This window comes from Mesoplodon mirus (genome assembly GCF_964341445.2).
Source record: "Mesoplodon mirus genome assembly, chromosome: 17".
Classification (NCBI taxonomy): domain Eukaryota; kingdom Metazoa; phylum Chordata; class Mammalia; order Artiodactyla; family Ziphiidae; genus Mesoplodon; species Mesoplodon mirus.
Window position 1 is genome coordinate 20,238,232 of NC_138993.1, and position 17,697 is coordinate 20,255,928.

At 39.9% G+C, this 17,697-nt stretch overlaps 1 protein-coding gene across 2 annotated transcripts in view; it reads right to left on the bottom strand.

Moving 5' to 3' along the window:
• Window positions 1-17,697, bottom strand: part of LRCH1 (leucine rich repeats and calponin homology domain containing 1) — a 194,525-nt gene that overhangs the window by 32,459 nt on the left and 144,369 nt on the right. For both annotated transcript variants that reach the window (XM_082602166.1, XM_082602167.1), the window contains exons 10-15: window positions 15,795-15,862; window positions 13,753-13,839; window positions 9,159-9,248; window positions 9,021-9,057; window positions 4,587-4,640; window positions 3,781-3,853 (exon numbers count right to left, since the gene is read on the bottom strand). In XM_082602166.1, coding sequence (XP_082458292.1) covers window positions 3,781-3,853; window positions 4,587-4,640; window positions 9,021-9,057; window positions 9,159-9,248; window positions 13,753-13,839; window positions 15,795-15,862 — 409 coding nt within the window. The remainder of the gene's footprint in view (window positions 1-3,780; window positions 3,854-4,586; window positions 4,641-9,020; window positions 9,058-9,158; window positions 9,249-13,752; window positions 13,840-15,794; window positions 15,863-17,697) is intronic.

Consider the following 17,697-nt stretch of genomic DNA (forward strand, 5'->3'; position numbering starts at 1 on the left):
GTTCTTAAATATCATGTAGATGCAATTACACTCAAAAGGGCTCAAGGTATCAAAAGTCATAATGTGCAAATAATTTGCAAAAAAAAAAAAAAAAGCAAGTGATTTCTCTTCATTTTTAGGAATTTCTCACTTCTAACTATTTTCAGTGCAGTCCTCTTGGATCAGCCACAGTATGTCTTGATTACTTTAAAAATTTCATATGGTAAATAAGCATAGATGATAAAAGATGAAACTCTGAAAGCATTTAGTTCAGAAGCAGGAGCAGCAGAGATTATCCAAATGTACAAACCCCCAATTTTTATAAACAAGCAAACACACCAAAAAAAAACCCAAGCAGAAAGGATAGAGAAGAAATTATTGTACAATCCTTCCAAAATTCAGAATATTCAAGATAATTAAATGTAGTCTGATAAACTGCCAGAGAACAATCCACATGCACTTTTCTGGACTTTCCAGGTTTACTATTATCTCTTATATCAGGCATGCAGGAGAATATACACTCTATCTTCAGCTGCACAGAAATGAATGTTCAGTATATTCATTCATTGGCTTATTAATGAGCACATCGAAGAATAGGTACAAAGCCACCTACCATTGTCACTGTCTCCTTCAGATGGAACACTGTAGCTAGAGTTGTCCCATGTTTGTGCCTGTGTAAGTTTGTTGAAGGAGATAGGAGGAAGAGTGAGGGCTGGGTCTGCAGGAGAGCGAGAGAGCCAGTCCGCGTACAGTTGCACAAGGACCAGGAAAAACCAAAGGGCAGCAGCATTTCACAAATGGCATAAGGATCGTATGGAAATGAAGCGAATTTCATATTATGGAATTTAATTTCAAATGTACAATATAGGAGAAGAATGAAAGATGGCGCATGGAATAAAAAGAATGATAAAAAACTGAGTGTTAGTACTTATCAATCATATACTTGGCATGCAGTTAACACCGTTAATCGTTAACAGTTCGCAAGCCCACAGACTCAGAGTACTAATGAATCATGTCAGCGGAAAGAAGGAGTACCCATAGATTATGCAGATAAAAAGCAAAAGACCTACCAGATACCTTTTCCAAAGACCTAAATAACTAACAATCTTAGCAAATATGATTCACACAAAAATTTGTTTACATAGAAAAAGCTTAATATGTACAAATATGTCTATTATTTAGAAATAAATCTATTATAGAACCGGTGTTTACCACTGGTGGATTTTTTTCCCAAGGTAATATAAAATTTCTCTTTAAAGACATCTGTAAGTCTGCTGGCATGCTTTACTGATAAGTGAATCTAGCCAACTCTGCTCAACCCTTGACACACAGGTATACCTCTCAATACTGTCTTAGATACTGATCAGTACAGAACCTATTTCAGACACTAGTAGAGTCTCTTTAACAACAAACCTAATTAACCGATAGATGTCAGTCAATTCAAAGCACTTCTAAATTGGTCATTTATGAAATAGCATCTCTTTTTTTTTGTACTAATTATCCATATAGTAATTTTTGATGTTTAGGAAATATCTATACAATTTTTATTCAATCATAAGGCAGGGCCAGTAAAATACAGGGACATGATTCTAGTAATGCATATTTAGATATATACAGTTGTCTTTCTTGGGAGGAAAACACAGAAGAAAAATTTTCTTTTGAAGAAAACTATTAGCCTACTTTAAGAATCTAAGTTTCTATTCCGACTTGCTAATCTGAGCAGTCTGTTTTTATTTTTAACACAGAAATCACATGAATTCATATACTTAACTTTAAAATAAAAATTAAATCACTTTTTAAAGTTCCAAAGCTACTCAATCAAAAATAATTTCTTTTTTAGTCATGTGATCTTCAATTAAGATTAGTATGTATATTATTTTCTAGAAAATGTGAAAAATACATACTGTAATATTTTAAAGTCACTAAATACAAATTTTTAAATTCCCAATACATGATGCTAGTTTCATAACGTTCCAACATGCCACTTGATGTTCCTGAAGAAAAATCAGCATTACTTACAACAACCAAACTCCACAAAGCTCTCAACAACTGGCACAATTTCCACACTGGTTAGTCAGCATTATAGAAAGGTTGGAAGCTAGGAAAGGAAATTATCTTTGTTTCCTGCTATTCAAAATAAATACTTCATTTATTTTTCACCACCACAAAGAGTCTGAAATGGTTCAACAGTGTGGGTATGAGGTTGGTAAGTTGAGTTTGGACCCCATAAAAAGAATTGAAAAAGTCATGGAGACAATTTTGCAACTAAATTGCAAAGATGCACATTCAAAAGAATATTATTCTTTGGAGATTCATTCAACTTTTGATTTGCTCAATTATAAGATTTTTTTTTTTTTTGCGGTACGCGGGCCTCTCACTGCTGTGGCCTCTCCCGTTGCGGAGCACAGGCTCCGGACGCGCAGGCTCAGCGGCCATGGCTCACGGGCCTAGCCGCTCCGCGGCATGTGGGATCCTCCCGGACCGAGGCACGAACCTGTGTCCCCTGCATCAGCAGGCGGACTCCCAACCACTGCGCCACCAGGGAAGCCCCCAAGATATTTTTAAATTGTGTAAAAGTGCCTGTAAGGGATAGGAGAAAGTCTGTAGCCCAATATGAAGTCCTCAGTGTATAGAGAACATTCCTGGCAGATCATCACTCAAGGCATGGAAGCCTCCATTCCTCCCAGCACAATCTGAAACCTTGAAAATGGAGGCCCAACCCAGATCTGGCTGTATACACTCAGCTCCATGAATGGTGAGGCCAGCCATTTGAGTCCTATTGCATGCACAATTTGGTTCTCCATAAAACACCTCCTAACCCTTGCCACACCCAAGCATCTTCTCAAATGGCTTTGTCTTACAGCCCATTCAAAATGCCAGGAAGCCATTACACCTGGCCACATGTTACTCATCAATCAACTTTCTCCAAAAACGAAAAAACATTCCTTTATAAAAGAACTATCTTCGTTTTTTTTCTATGGGTACCCTTTTTCAAAATATGCACATGTATAACTTCAACTGTTGCCAAATGCTTTATTAAAAAACCCAAGAACATATGAGTTTACTACCTTTTGCTTAAAGCGTCTGAGCACTTACTGAAAAGCATTAGCAGTGAGTGTATGCAAAAGACTTAAGAATCAAAAATATTAAAACAAAGAAGCACCTAAAAGAAGGTAGATAGTGTTAGAACTTTAAGTACGTGGAGAAATCAGAAGAACCAAATTTTTCTATACATAGTCCTTCTTTTTAAAATCAGTAGTTGTTTTGCACATTGCTATAATTTACGTTTGTGAATATACTAAGTTAAAATAAAGTAGGTAACATAAGCAGAAATGCTCTTAAAAATGTCTCCTAACCACTCATGTGAGTCTTGGAATGACCACCCTGTCACATGAGTAAATACACAGTCCTTACCAAGGCCCAGAGAGCAAATGAGGGGTGTCTCAGAAAAGAGTCACCAGCCTTAATTCAGCAAGGTACCAGGAACCACCAGGGCAAAGTGGTGGCTCTTTTATCAACAGAATATTTCTTTCCCACTTACATGTCCCAACATCTTTTTCTCTTTGCTCTGATTCAAAAGAAGGTCAGATAATCTATTACTGATAACATGGCGTTAATAGGTGATTCACGACCACAAGGCTCGAAAATATGGCCTCCCCACGCTGTAGTGGGGTTCTGATGCCAGGACTCAAACTCACCAGAGTTGACAAGGCTGCTCACACGATAATGTATGCATTGAAAAGGCTAAAGAGAAACTCCTGAGCTGTTCACACGTGCAAGAACACTAAGGTTTCAATTTACCTGATCGAGGCTTCAGGCCAAACAGAGCTGTGCTGGTGTTGGTAGGAGAGATGGCAGGGGAGTTCTCTCTCATCTGTGGTGTTAGAAGGAAAGGACATTTTTTAAAGAACTGGAGCAGAACTATGCAAGCTTCTCTATGATCAAGGATTATAATAAAACCACGACCTCCTTGCATTTACTGCTGTGAGGAAGTCCTGACTAAAAAATGATAATTGATGCATCTTCACATTGCTAATGCTTTAAGTGGTAGAATCGACAGAATGTTGTTTTGGGGGAGATCCGTCCAAATGTTTATGTGCTCATTATAAAAACAGTTCATAGTTGTGTGACACTGGCAATCCCTTTTTGCTCCCGAATAGATGCGTGCATTCAGGTGCAGGCACTGACATACACAAGCACTCACTCACATCCAGCTCACAGAGGGCACATCTGATAAAGAATTTCATAACAACGAGATGAGAAAACAGGTTAACACTGAACAGATGTCTCAGCTATAAGGAAACCACACACTGAATCATTTATAGATAACGAGACATTCTAAATGTTGCCTAGATGAGCTATTTTCACGTCGTTTTCTATAAAAACGTTCCCACATTTGGTCTTCAAAATATGTCTTATAAAATGAGTCTTTAATTATGGATAGGGCCGGATCGGGCTGTGAGAGCTAATGAGAGATTCCCTCAGAGATTCTGCAATACAATTAACTCATGAATCATCATGGTCTCAGATTATAGATTTCTGCACAAGATATTCCAATTCAGTCTTCACAAAATACCTCAGCTTTCATTAATCTTCAGGAAACTTACCTCATTGGGAGAATACTCGCTCCCATTACTCTGTAATGTTAGATCATTTTGCACCTTCAGGAAGAAAAAAAATGCATGGTACATTCCATCAGACTATAAAATTAGTGAGGCAAGAACTGAGTTTTTCTAACTTCCATCATATCCCTGGCACATAGGGACACAATGAATAATACGCTGAATTAATTAATTAGTAGTTAAGTAGGCCATACTTACATTTTCTAAAAACATGCAACTATATTCACAGAAAAATACCACTAAAATATCACACAAACTAAGAAAAGGGATTTCCCAGAGCAAAGAGCTCAGCCCAAAGTACCTGTGAACATCAGCTTCCCTTGCTAGGTTACCAAGCAACCGGCAGGCTCCCACCTGCTGGGAGCATAAGGGTTTTTTTATAAATGGTCCAAGGCAGTAGTTCCCAAATACGCAGAATCTCACTGGGAGCTTTTAAATAAATATACATATCCGGACCTAGGTAAATCCTGCGCTGTCAATTCAACATCAGTTTGCTTTGTCAACCAGTGGGGAACTCGATAGTTTATTTTTCCCAGATCTGCCTTCTTTATAAGGTAATCAAGAACCCCACTGAGGGAATATCCCTGGCGGTCCAGTGGTTAGGACTCCACGATTTCACTGCTGAAGGCCCGGGTTTGATCCCGGGTCGTGGAACTAAGATTTCATAAGCAGGGCGGCACAGCCAAAAAAAAAAAAAAAAAAGCATTGATCCACCCTAATAAAAAATTTGGTGATAGCTAATATAAACACCTTCATATATGTCACCAAACTAGTATAAATTTAAGATGTCTATCCCTATTCCTATTGTTGAGGAGTGCTATTAAAAAATATTCCCAACTGTGACAAATCCAAGGGAATAACCTATTTTTAGAATAAACAGTCATTAATTTCCCTATTCAATTAAATGTCTGAACTGCTAACAAGTAACTTGCAGGTTTGATTCTCTCTGTAAGAAACTCATTCCTCTAATTTTCCCTGTTGTCCCCACAGCATCCTTCCCTACTGGACATTATTTATGTATGAGAGTATAATTTGCAATTCTTCCTGAATGGTTGCCAGTGCTACCCAAACTTGATGTGAACAGTCATCTAAAGTGTGTTAAAAGTCAGATAATGTGATGTGCTGACAATTACAAACCATTTCATAATCTTGGCCTCACCCATCTAACTGGGCACCAGCCTATCCCTCGGTGTTTCTGTCCGGTTCATGCTCTGTGCTGATTCGACCATGGCCAAGCTGCCTTGCTCAGCACAGCCTCCTGGGACCGATCCAAATCCTAGCTGCCCCCCAAATCTAGGTTTATTTCCCTTTCCTTAACCTCTTATCCTTTCCCCAGTCTCAGAGAGCACCTAAAACACTCAGGATTATGGACTATCCATATTCTTCTCTAAGTTTTCTCAATATCTAAGCCTTCTTCCCTCCACAATTTTTAAAATGCCTTAGAAGTGAGGGCAACTTCATCTTCTTCCTATCCCAGTCTTCGACACCCCAAACAAGGCTGAATCCAGCACAAGGACTCAACAAATACTGGCTAACTGATTCAAGACTATGCTAAAGATACTGCTTTCTTCCTAAATGAGACGGAAGAGAGAATATAAAAATAACCAAACCATAAAGGAGGGTCCCACTTAAGTTCCACATAGTCATCAGCACTGGCCTTGCTAATCTACCACTTTCTTTTCCTCCTCCTTGTGAACTTCTTTTCTCCACCAGAGCCAGCAATTCCCCTCCCTTTTAAAAATCATGCAGACGTATGTCATGGACAGAGAATTGCCCAAAGAAGGAAGACAATGTGTAAGAATTCCTTACACTGAACGTGACTCCTCATTCAACCAAAAAGGGGAAAAAAAATTATTAACATTGTAAATCAGACGCAGAATGGAGATCTTTTTTCCTAGAGGCTTGGTGTCTGCTTGATGCTCCTGAAATCATGCACACAGGAGGGCATCTATTTTACTGGAATCAAAAGTGGGTCTGCAGCAGGATTCTAAGATGGTCTCAAAGGACCTCTTCGCTGACTGATTGTTAATTGCAAGGGGAAAATAGAATACTTAGACGGTGGAGAAATCAGATTCTACCTCGACTGGGTAATCAAATTAATGTCACCAATGAAGCACAGATGTACACAATGTGCCTCCAAATGTGGTACCTGAGAAGAACACCACATCACCTGTGCAGCATCCCAAACAAGAATGCAGGGACTCAATCTAATCATGAAGAAATATGAGGGATTTCTGTCCCACAAAATAAGGGGCAGTTCATTTTACAAAAGGGGGAGCACTATATTCTTCAAAATTTTAAGGTCATAAAAAATCAAAGAAAGGGTCTTCCCCGGTGGCACAGTGGTTGAGGGTCTGCCTGCCAATGCAGGGGACACGGGTTCATGCCCCGGTCCAAGAAGATCCCACATGCCGTGGAGCAGCTGGGCCCGTGAGCCATGGCCGCTGAGCCTGCCCGTCCGGAGCCTGTGCTCTGCAACGGGAGAGGCCACAGCAGTGAGAGGCCCACGTACCGCAAAAAAAAAAAAAAAAAATCAAAGAAAGGTTATGGAAATGTTCCAGAATAAAGCAAACTATAGTTACCTGACAATTATTGCCTCTAGACTGGATCCTACACTGAAGGGGAAAAAGTGCTATGAAAGACATCATTAGATCAACCTAAATATTTGGAATATGGATAGCAGATTAGATGAAAATATTTTATCAATGTAAATTTATGAAGCTGATAACTGAAATGGGGTTATATAGGATAAAATCCCTATTCTTAGGAAAGGTACACTGAAATGTTTAGAGAAAAGGACTATGATGTACAAAACTTTTCCTCCAATTTTCATAAAAAGAACTATGTGTGTGGAGGAAGAGAGAGATACTACGAATGTGTTAAAATGTTAATCACAGGTAAATCTGGGTGCAAGGTTATAACTTTTTTTTTTTTTTTTTTTTTTTTTTCTTTTTGCGTTACGTGGGCCTCTCACTGTTGTGGCCTCTCCCGTTGCGGAGCACAGGCTCCAGACGCGCCGGCCCAGCGGCCGTGGCTCACGGGCCCAGCCGCTCCGCGGCATATGGGATCCTCCCAGACCGGGGCACGAACCCGTATCCCCTGCATTGGCAGGCGGACTCTCAACCACTGCGCCACCAGGGAGGCCCAAGGTTATAACTTTTTATAACCTTTTGTAGAATCTTGTAATTTTTTAAACCTTTTATAAATTTTAAATTATTTCCAAATAAAAAGCTAAAACTAAAAGTGAGTCTGTACAGAATCAAAAGCAGCATGTCTCTAAAGAAGAGCCTGAGGAAATGCGCCCAGGGCAGCCTTCACATGAGAGGCTTCCTGATGTCCCACTGCTGGGTCATTCAGTGATGCCTCCACCTGGGGAAGAGGCAGTACAATGATTCTAAGGACCACACTGATGACAATCACAGAGCAGAGTAACAGTAACAGCTAAGTTAGGTGTCCTGGGTTCCAAGATTGATCCCAATTTATAGAAAATAAAGGTGAAGTTAAAGAGGTAGCCCACAGAAACTCATAGTTAGCAAGTCTTTGAGATAGGACCGAAACTTAACATAATTCCAAGTCACTACACTCAACTATGAAACCACGCTCTCTGGGAACATGGGTTTTTGGATTACAGTTCTTTTCCTCATTTAACACAGAGACTTAGCTAGTTAAGAGTGTGAAACTGCTTTACTATGGTACGTGTCCAGACACCTCAGGGGACATAAATTGGTTGTACTGAAATTAGCCATCCTAAGCCTATTCAGTAAGAAGGGATAAAACAGGTCGTATGTAAACAATGTTTTACTCCCACGTAGCTGGTCAAGCCTATCTCTCTACGCCTGCTTCTTCGGGACCTTCCAGGCTCATCTCTAGTTAATTATGTCAAATCTGCTTTCTTTACAGACACCCAAATTTCACCCTCTGTAGCTGCCTGACCTACCTTTACTCTGTCCCCAAACTGCCCCCTCCACCAGTTTCTCTTTGCTAGAGTCACTTAAATCCTCCTATGCATATCCCAAATCACTCATTCTTGTCTCTCAAGTCTTTCCTAGTTTATGTTCATCTGTGGCTGTAAAACTTGCATCAGATGGTCCTACCTCCAGTTTTTGACAGAGGAGGTTTCCGTGTGGGTCTCAGTTGCCAGGGCCTGACTTAAGACCGACCGCCTGACATAAAAAATTTAGAGAACTTAATGGAAACAGCCAACTCTCATCTTTAAGGGGAGGTGAGTATAATAGATAAGCAGGAAAACTAAAGAAGCCAGAACTATAAAAAAATTGAAAACTAGACCTTGAACAAATTTGAATATTGATCTCACTAATAAATGTTCCACCCCACGATAAATCTTGATAAAATATGGTGGCCACTCTTCTGTGGCAGAGTATTGCACCAGAGCTCTGGTGAATCCAAGAGCAGCCTTACCTCACATTCTGGCGATGTCTCCAACTGTATTTGACCACTGTAGGAATTAGAGGAAAAAAATGATACAAAGTGGAATTTAAAGCAAAAATATTTCAATGTAAAAAGGTAAAATATATTGTTATAAAAAGTTCAACATACTTTAGTGCAGAGTCTTGTAATTCTAAGTCTTCTGCTGAGTCCACAGGGTAAAAGTTTACAACACTTCTCTCTGTAATATCTGTGCTTAATCTAAAGAGTAAGGGGAAAAAAAGTGTTAACAAATTTATTAAACTTCTAATAAATTCTACTGCTCTTAGTCATATATTTAAAAGTTATGTCTATTGTTAAGATTTAATAATGAAAGGTTTATGGTAGAAATTTCAGACTACATGGTATTTTCCCACCATGTGCCAAATACAATGTAATATAGTTTTAATATAATTTTCCATCTGCTTTGGTATCAAAATCCAACTTATTTGAAATATACTAGTAATTTCTGATAAGGTCATAATATTCATAGGTAGCACACACTAAATTTTATTCTAGAACTTTATTAGTTTACAGAAGCAAGTAAAGTTGTTCTATACTATACTATACATGTACTATATTATGGTATATGTACCAAGGGCATTTGTTTTAACAGGAAGATCTCTTTGATAGACCCTAATACTCTCGATTTAAAAAATAAGAATTCATAAGCAATTTGATATGCATTTTAAATTCTGAAATTGTCTTACAGTTTCTGAATTTCTGTGATTTTAAGAGCTGAACTTTTTTTTTAAGATCTATAAAATAAGGAATTTCTATAAGTCATAAACAAGTTATAAAGCTATTTTTAAAAGTAGGGATATGTTCGTATTATACATGCCCATTGAAAATGGTATCAAACCAACAGTCAGAAATCCTTAAGAGAAGAAACCAACACAAAAGCAAAACAGGATAGCAATATTCAACTCAATGTTTTGATGTTAAGGTTGTGTGAAAGATAAAGCTCTAAAATTTAATCCTGTAATCAGCGGCTTGACTAAAACAAAGAAATCTGGATCTAGGAAATGCGAGATAAAGGAAAACCTTAATGTGTACGTAAACTTTTTATTACTACTATTCAAAAGCAGCTAGAAATAAATGACCTCTTGAAGTGCCCTCTCTTTATTAGGACAAAAACAGGACTCTTTCTTTACCCCTATTACACTGGCGCAAAGACATGTTATTATCAAGTTAGGATTGTCATATTATAATATCTATTTCAGGATGTACGACAAAGATCTGCAGCAGCCAAATTAGTGGGTTATTTTAGGGAGGAAATCAAATCCCTATAAAGTTTTACAACATAAATAATTTTAAAATAGCAATCCATAAAGACGCAAATCAACTATCCCTTGGAAGGTTACTCAAGGCTGTTTTCTTCCACGCCCACCATGCTGACTTGCTTGACATCCTTGGCGACTCTTTGCCTCAGACCTTTCCAAGCTGGAGAGGAATCTCCAGATCCTCAGTTCATCCCACTTCTCAGGAAAGATGGTGCAACTGAGGTCCAGAGCGGGGAGCCACACCTTCCAGGTCACCCCCATCTTACACTCGGTTCCAGTCCCACATTCCCTGGCTGCTGCTATTTCCATCAAACAAGGCTGTTCTTTTTCATTTTGGGGCTCACATCGTAATCTCGAATTTGTAAGAAAAGTTTATTGGAAAAGTAATACAAAATGTAGAAATATTAAAACAATATAAAGTTTGAGCCCAAGTGGGGCCTTCTCTCTGTCACATCATGTCTTCTAGGCTCTGTCCTGGACTCACATTCCCTTCCCATTGATATGCTTGCCCTTGGGAACCTCATCCCCTTATACTACTTCTGTTATGGCAGTACCTTATGAAAGTAACTTTTAAACCTAAGTCTCGAAGCCCCAGACCTAAACATCTAGCCGCTGAATGGATGCTGTAACATTGCCACCTTGGATTTTACTCAGCAGGTCCTAAACTGACCCCAACATCCTCCTCCTAAAAACCTGCCGTTCCCCTTGGTTCCCCATCTCAGATGGAGACATGAGGGGTCAGGTCTTAAAACACCTTGGACTGTTCCCTCCCATCCTCACCATCCACTTAAAACAATCAACACAGAACTACCACAGTACCCACCGCTGTGTATCTACAATATTTAAAAGTAAAAAGAAAAGTAGTAATTTAGAAACACCCACAGAAAAAAATCCATCTTAATATGTTTCTTTCTAGTTTTAATTTTTCCTAAGCTTCTTATACAATTGGGACCTAATTCTGTTTATATCGTTGGGATCAAACTTTATGCATGTTTTATTCTATTTATATCATTATGATCAAACTTTATGCATTTTTTATACTTTTTAAAGTTAACATTATGTAATGAGCAATCTAAAATATGGTGGAAAGTTTAAAAAACATTTTATTGGTCACATATTCCATCTTATTAATGACCAAAATTTAAGTACCTCCAAATTGTTAGATCACTTCCTTTTTTGCAAATATTTGCTATTAAAAACCCCTCTCCCCTCACAACTGCTATTCATATCTCTTTGTCCCTTAGGATATTTTTTTAGAATTAATTCAAAAGTTTTATATCTATTTTTAGACTACGGCTAGAAACTACAAGGATGTCTTCTGGAGTGGTTCTGCCTGTTTACCTTTTCACCAGCAGTTCATTTATTATTTCAAATCTTCACAACACTAAAAGATAAGTACTTATAGCCCATCTTATAGATGAGAAAACTCGGGTACAGAGAAGGTATATAACTTACCCAGATTAACTGGAATTAGAGCTGGGTTTCCAACCAGCATCTGGTTGATTAAGGTATGTTCTTCTCCAGCCATGCTATTTCCCCATTCCTTATAATTTCTCTCTCTCTTTCTCTCTTTCTCTCTCTCCCTCTCTCTCTCTCTCTCTTTTAGGATGTGAAACTCAGCTCTTTAAGGAACACACCTTGGTTAGGTGCTTACTAATAAGCCAGGCCCTGAGCCAAACATTAGGGAGAATTAACCACATGAATAATCATATTTTTAAACCATCATTACCTCCCCCTACTTATAAAATAAAGTCTCAGCTCCTCCACACAGCATTCGAAGTCACACCTGCATCACTCCAGAAGGTCTCTCTGGTGAGTCTCAGTCCTGGCTGCACATCAGAAGCACTGGCAGAACTTTAAAAAAAATAAAAACGGCCAGGGGCTTCCCTGGTGGCGCAGTGGTTGAGAGTCCGCCTGCCGATGCAGGGGACACGGGTTCGTGCCCCGGTCCGGGAAGATCCCACATGCCGCGGAGCGGCTGGGCCCGTGAGCCATGGCCGCTGAGCCTGCGCGTCCGGAGCCTGTGCTCCGCAACGGGAGAGGCCACAACGGTGAGAGGCCCGCGTACCGCAAAAAAAAAAAAAAAAACGGCCAGACCCCCAGCGCCACAGGTAGTGTCAGGCAGAGTGTCTGTGTTCTGAAACTTCTACAAATGATACTGAAGCAGAGCCAGCATGGAGATCACCATTTCTGCCTGAGATTTTCCAAGCTGGCTCCATTCTTTTTTTTTTTTTTTTTTTAGTTTCTGCTTTATAACAAAGTGAATCAGTCATACTGGCTCCATTCTTTTTGACCTCTGTACCTTTGCATAAGCTTTTAATTCAATCCAGAATTTGCTTTCTCCTTGGAAATGCCAGCTATTAAAGGCCCAGGTAAGATACTCCAACCTTCAGGAAGGTCAGCCAAGCCACCTTCCCTTCTCCGTCTGGGGTCAGGATCCCCTTCATTTCAAGCACTTAAATCAATTACACTTATAAATCACTACTCAAAGCAATGTCTATTACTAGAGTTTATGTTCCTAGAAGGAAGAGCTGCGTCTTGTTCATCTTTATATCCCCCAGGGTGCACACTGTAGATCTTTCCATGCTCTAAACACTCAACTAATGTCTGCAGAATTGAAATGCTTTTCAAATCAATTGCTAAAGATTTCCAGGCATACTCAACCCGAGCTAAGACTATTCTTTCAGAGCCCGACAACAGTGGTGGTGTACTCTCACCGGCACTCTGGGATTCACTCATCACCCTGTTCATAAATTCCCAGAATGTGCTGTGATTTCCACGCTCACCATATTATCAATACAAGACCACATTATCTTCACATTTAAATTCCCAGGATCCCTGCATAGCTTACCAGGGATAAGCTTCGGATCTATTTCTCTATTAGTACGGTAGTTATTACCTGATACCAGGTATACTGCTTTACTGAAAAATATTTTGTCTGTGGGAATTCCATAATCCTCAGCTAAGAAACCAAAAAAATATACCTATATATAAAGTGCTTAATATTGATAAAGACTAATTCAATTTAAAAATTATCTTGTCACCCAAATCTTTAGAAATATATGATTTAGTTAACATATATTTGGCACCATCAGAAATAAATATGGTTGTACTTGATAAACCAAGCTATATAAAATATGCAATTTTACCATATTTCTGTTGTCTAAGAATTATACAAAAATTGCCCTATGAATTCCACGAAGGGTGAATGAATTTCATGAAGGGATGGAAAAGCGGGGAACGGATCTCAGTCCCTCCAGAAGTTTGACTCTTTTACTTATGGATCTCGGGAAAACAGGCAGTTAAAATGACTTTTCTTTGTTAATGGTTATTGGTAAGCCCATACTGTGCATATAAATATCTTAAAAACTGAGATAATGTACTTAATAAATTAGTGTACATTACTGACACCTGAAACGTGGGCCAAGGAAAGACACCCATACCTGTTGGGATCTTGCAGCAAATCCACTGCTTCTCTCAGCTGTTCAATCATTGCTATATTCATGTCCTGGTCTTTGGATGAACTTATTCTGCAACATGAAACCAAGCTTTAGACTGAAAATGATCACTAGAACATGAATAGCGCCTAGGTTCTTAAGAACAAACTTATAAAGATCCATCTGACACTGCAAAAATGATTTTTGACAAACTCAACATTTTAGTGAAGATGTGTCAGTACCCTGTGGGGTGGGCTGCCAGAGTGTAGCAGAAAGAGTTGCTGGGTGGGAGGAGCCAGCTAGGCTGTAAAGCAGCTCACACAAAGTCTCAGTGCCCGTGGGCATTGCTCACCTGTAAAATCAGGGCAATGGACTGGCTGGGTAGTTCTCACGCTGTACTTTCCTGAGCCTGAGGGGGATCCACAGGGGTGCTCAGCTACGGTGGGTCTGCACTACTTCCAATTCCAGTTCAACCAGCCTGGCTCAGTTTTATTGCTTTCATACAATATGCGACTTCAGTGTGGGATTCTGGTTCCCAGTCCAGGCTCGTTAAGCAGCAAAATCACCTAATGGTGCTTAAAAAAATATGCCAGGTCTGATACTCCTAAGTAGATCTGTCTGGGGCTTGGACATTTTCTTAATCAGATGATACTGATTTACAGGCAGGGTTGGGAACAATAGATATAAGCTTGAGAATGGGATTTCCAAAGCTTTACACAGTTTAAAAACTCTTTCCGGGCTTCCCTGGTGGCGCAGTGGTTGAGAGTCCGCCTGCCGATGCAGGGGACACGGGTTCATGCCCCGGTCCGGGAGGATCCCACATGCCGCGGAGCGGCTGGGCCCGTGAGCCATGGCCGCTGAGCCTGCGTGTCCAGAGCCTGTGCTCCGCAACGGGAGAGGCCACAACAGTGAGAGGCCCGCGTACCGAAAAAAAAACAAAAAAACAAAAAAAAACAAAACTCTTTCCCTATAAAATCCTTTTCCCTATAATTCTATGATCAAGCTAGTCCTCCTCGGCATCACAGAAATACATCCAACAAATAGCTGGTTATACTGGACAGTGATTTGAAAGGAACTCTGCAATATTTTTAAAGGGCAAGAGAGATCCGATCACAGTTACTGCTTTCCACTACAGAATATAAGCCAATGTCTTTCTGTAAGTGGAAAAACTTTTTAACAATGGAGTAAATTCTCACTAAGGGGAAAACCCTCATGAGGTTTGATGGACGGTCCAGGCCTACATGCCAGATCATGGAAAACAAAATCCTGGGAACCAAAAACCTACCCTCTGCCATATGGTCCAAACTCAATCCCCCTGAGTGGTAAACCAGTAAAGTGGTTTACTGTCTGTTAGATGGATCACTCATGCCCTCCTGTGTAAATCTTCATATGCGATAGAGTAGAAGCGCTGTCCATCTGGTACGAGATCCCAGCCCTCTGTAACCCTGGGGCAAGATAATCAATCTCCCTGTGCCTCAGTTTTGTCATCAGTGAAGTGAGGGATAACAATAGGACTTATAGGATTGTTGTAAAGAGAAAATGAGTTACTACCTGTGAAGTATTTAGGACAGTGCCTGGCACGCGGTATTTAATAATTGTTAGCTATTACAACTATTAGACTTAAGACCAAGACATTGAGGTCTATGGTTTTCTCAGATCTTGAACTTGAAGACTCTGGGGAAAGAAGTGGGAACAGGACCACGTATCACTTTAGGTCCAGTTGTCGGTTCGTTCAGAGAAAGGAAAGTCAGCTAGAATCTCTAGTCTAGAAATTCTATCTAATTTCCTGAATCACATTCTACCCACAGCCTCAAATCAGATAAAACTCAAGGCCAAGGAACAGGCATGACCTGGCACAGTATGGCCCCAATACTAGGACAGTAAGCATCAGACAGAGGAAAACTTGCAACTTCTGAGCAATATCGTTGAGTCAGGTATCAGCTGGCTCAAAGAAAAGTGGACCAAAATTCTATCAGGACAAGGCTGCCATTCTGCTTGACACATGAACGTTACAGGGTGGTGGCTCATCACCAGCCTTCGGCACTCACATCCCCTCGGATGGCCAGTGCGCGTCCTCTTCTATCCGTAACAGTTCTTCACAGGCCTCGGTCCTTTCCTGTGGACAGAACATGGGTCTTCTGAGAGCCGCTGGCTGTAACAGTCAACAATCTAAACCTGCCCTCATCCATATTCACGACAGCCAAAAGGTGGAAACAACCCAAGTGTCCATGAATGGATGAATGGAGAAAATGTGGTCTAGACATACAATGGAGTATCATTCAGCCTTAAAAAGGACAGAAATTCTAACACATGTTACAACATAGATGAACCCTGAGGACATTATGCTAAGTGAAATAAGTGAGTCACAAGAAGAAAAATACTGTATGATGCCACTTACATGAGGTTCCTGGAACAGTCAACTTCATAAAGACAGAAAGAAGAATGGTAGTTGCCAGAGGAGATGGGGGAGGGGATTGGGAAGTTATGGTTTAACGGGGAAAGAGTGTCAGTTTTACAAGATGAAAGAGTTTTGGAGATGGAGTACACAACAATGTGAATGTACTTACCATGGAACTGTACACTTAAAAAATGGCTAAGATGGTAAGTTTTATGTCGTATGTATTTTGCCACAATTAAAAATAAAATAAAATTTTAAAAAAGAAGAAAAGAAAACCTGGCCGAGGACTACAATACCTGTTAACTTAGAAAAGAGCCAGAAATGCAAAGCTTAACTCCATTCATTATTGCCCTCTTAGCACCTCCTGATGTTGACAGATTCCTCAGCTGGGCTTGCCAGTCACATGAGAATGTGCATTCTGATGTTGGTGAGAGGAGCAGTGTGTGTGTGTGTGTGTGTGTGTGTGTGCGTGCATGCGGACCCGTGCACATGCACACTGTTAACAAAAAAGGAAGTATTAACGACAGAAAAATGCCTCAGATTGCATCTAATAGTTTTCACATGTACAACGTGCAGATTTCACTGAAATGCACCCCCCTCTTAATATCCCAAAGAAACACTGTGGTGGGAGTATCTAGAAAGGCGTGTCCCACTGTTGGAACTTCCATGCGAGTCATCTTTCCATTTTGATCTCTGACACAGAGAAATGCTGCTTTAACTCAGCTGACAGCTAAAACGGAAGCCATCCCTGAATGGGCAAACATTCCCCTAGCAAGGAAGGAATAACAGACAAAAGGACTGTTTTCTGTGTCAAAGTTCTGACACTTCATTAACTAACGCAGGCCCAACCAATTCTCCAGATGTGTCACAGAAAATAAGTCTTTTTCTGAGGAGGTATCTAGCTGCATGATGTCAACCTCTGGCTTGAAAAGCACTCAGACTTTTTCTATATAGATTATACTTTATATAGATTATACTTTTAGTGCATAATAAAATCAATATATAAATTACTGTGCTGCATAATAAAACCAATATATAAATTACTGTGCCTCTACCCAAATGCTAGTGAAATTCATGGGTGAAAATATACTACGAGAAACAACCAAGAAAACATGTTCTTATCTCTTCCTGTTGGGTTTCAACTATAGGAGCCATGGGTATTTCCTTCTAATTTTCAGTTTCATAATAAAAAGTAGCCAATAGTAGAAAATATACTTTTTTTCAGTAGGTAAAATAGAGGTATACTGGGTTTCTTTTGCTAAGTTAGACGGTGACACAGTTGATACACATTATTCATGGATTCCGTATTTATGAATCTGCCTCCTTACTAAAATCTATGTGTCACCCCGAAACCAATACTCGTGGTGCTTTTGCAGACACACGCAGAGCTTGGTGAAAAACTGGAGTTCACAATCCCAGAATGCACTTCCCAGTTGAGGCTGAACAAGGTAGCGAGCGACCTGCTTTCTTGTTTCAGCTCTCAGACTGTACAAAAGTGTCCTTTTCAGAGCCTATTTAGTACCACATTTTCACACTTTTGTGCCTTTCGTTGG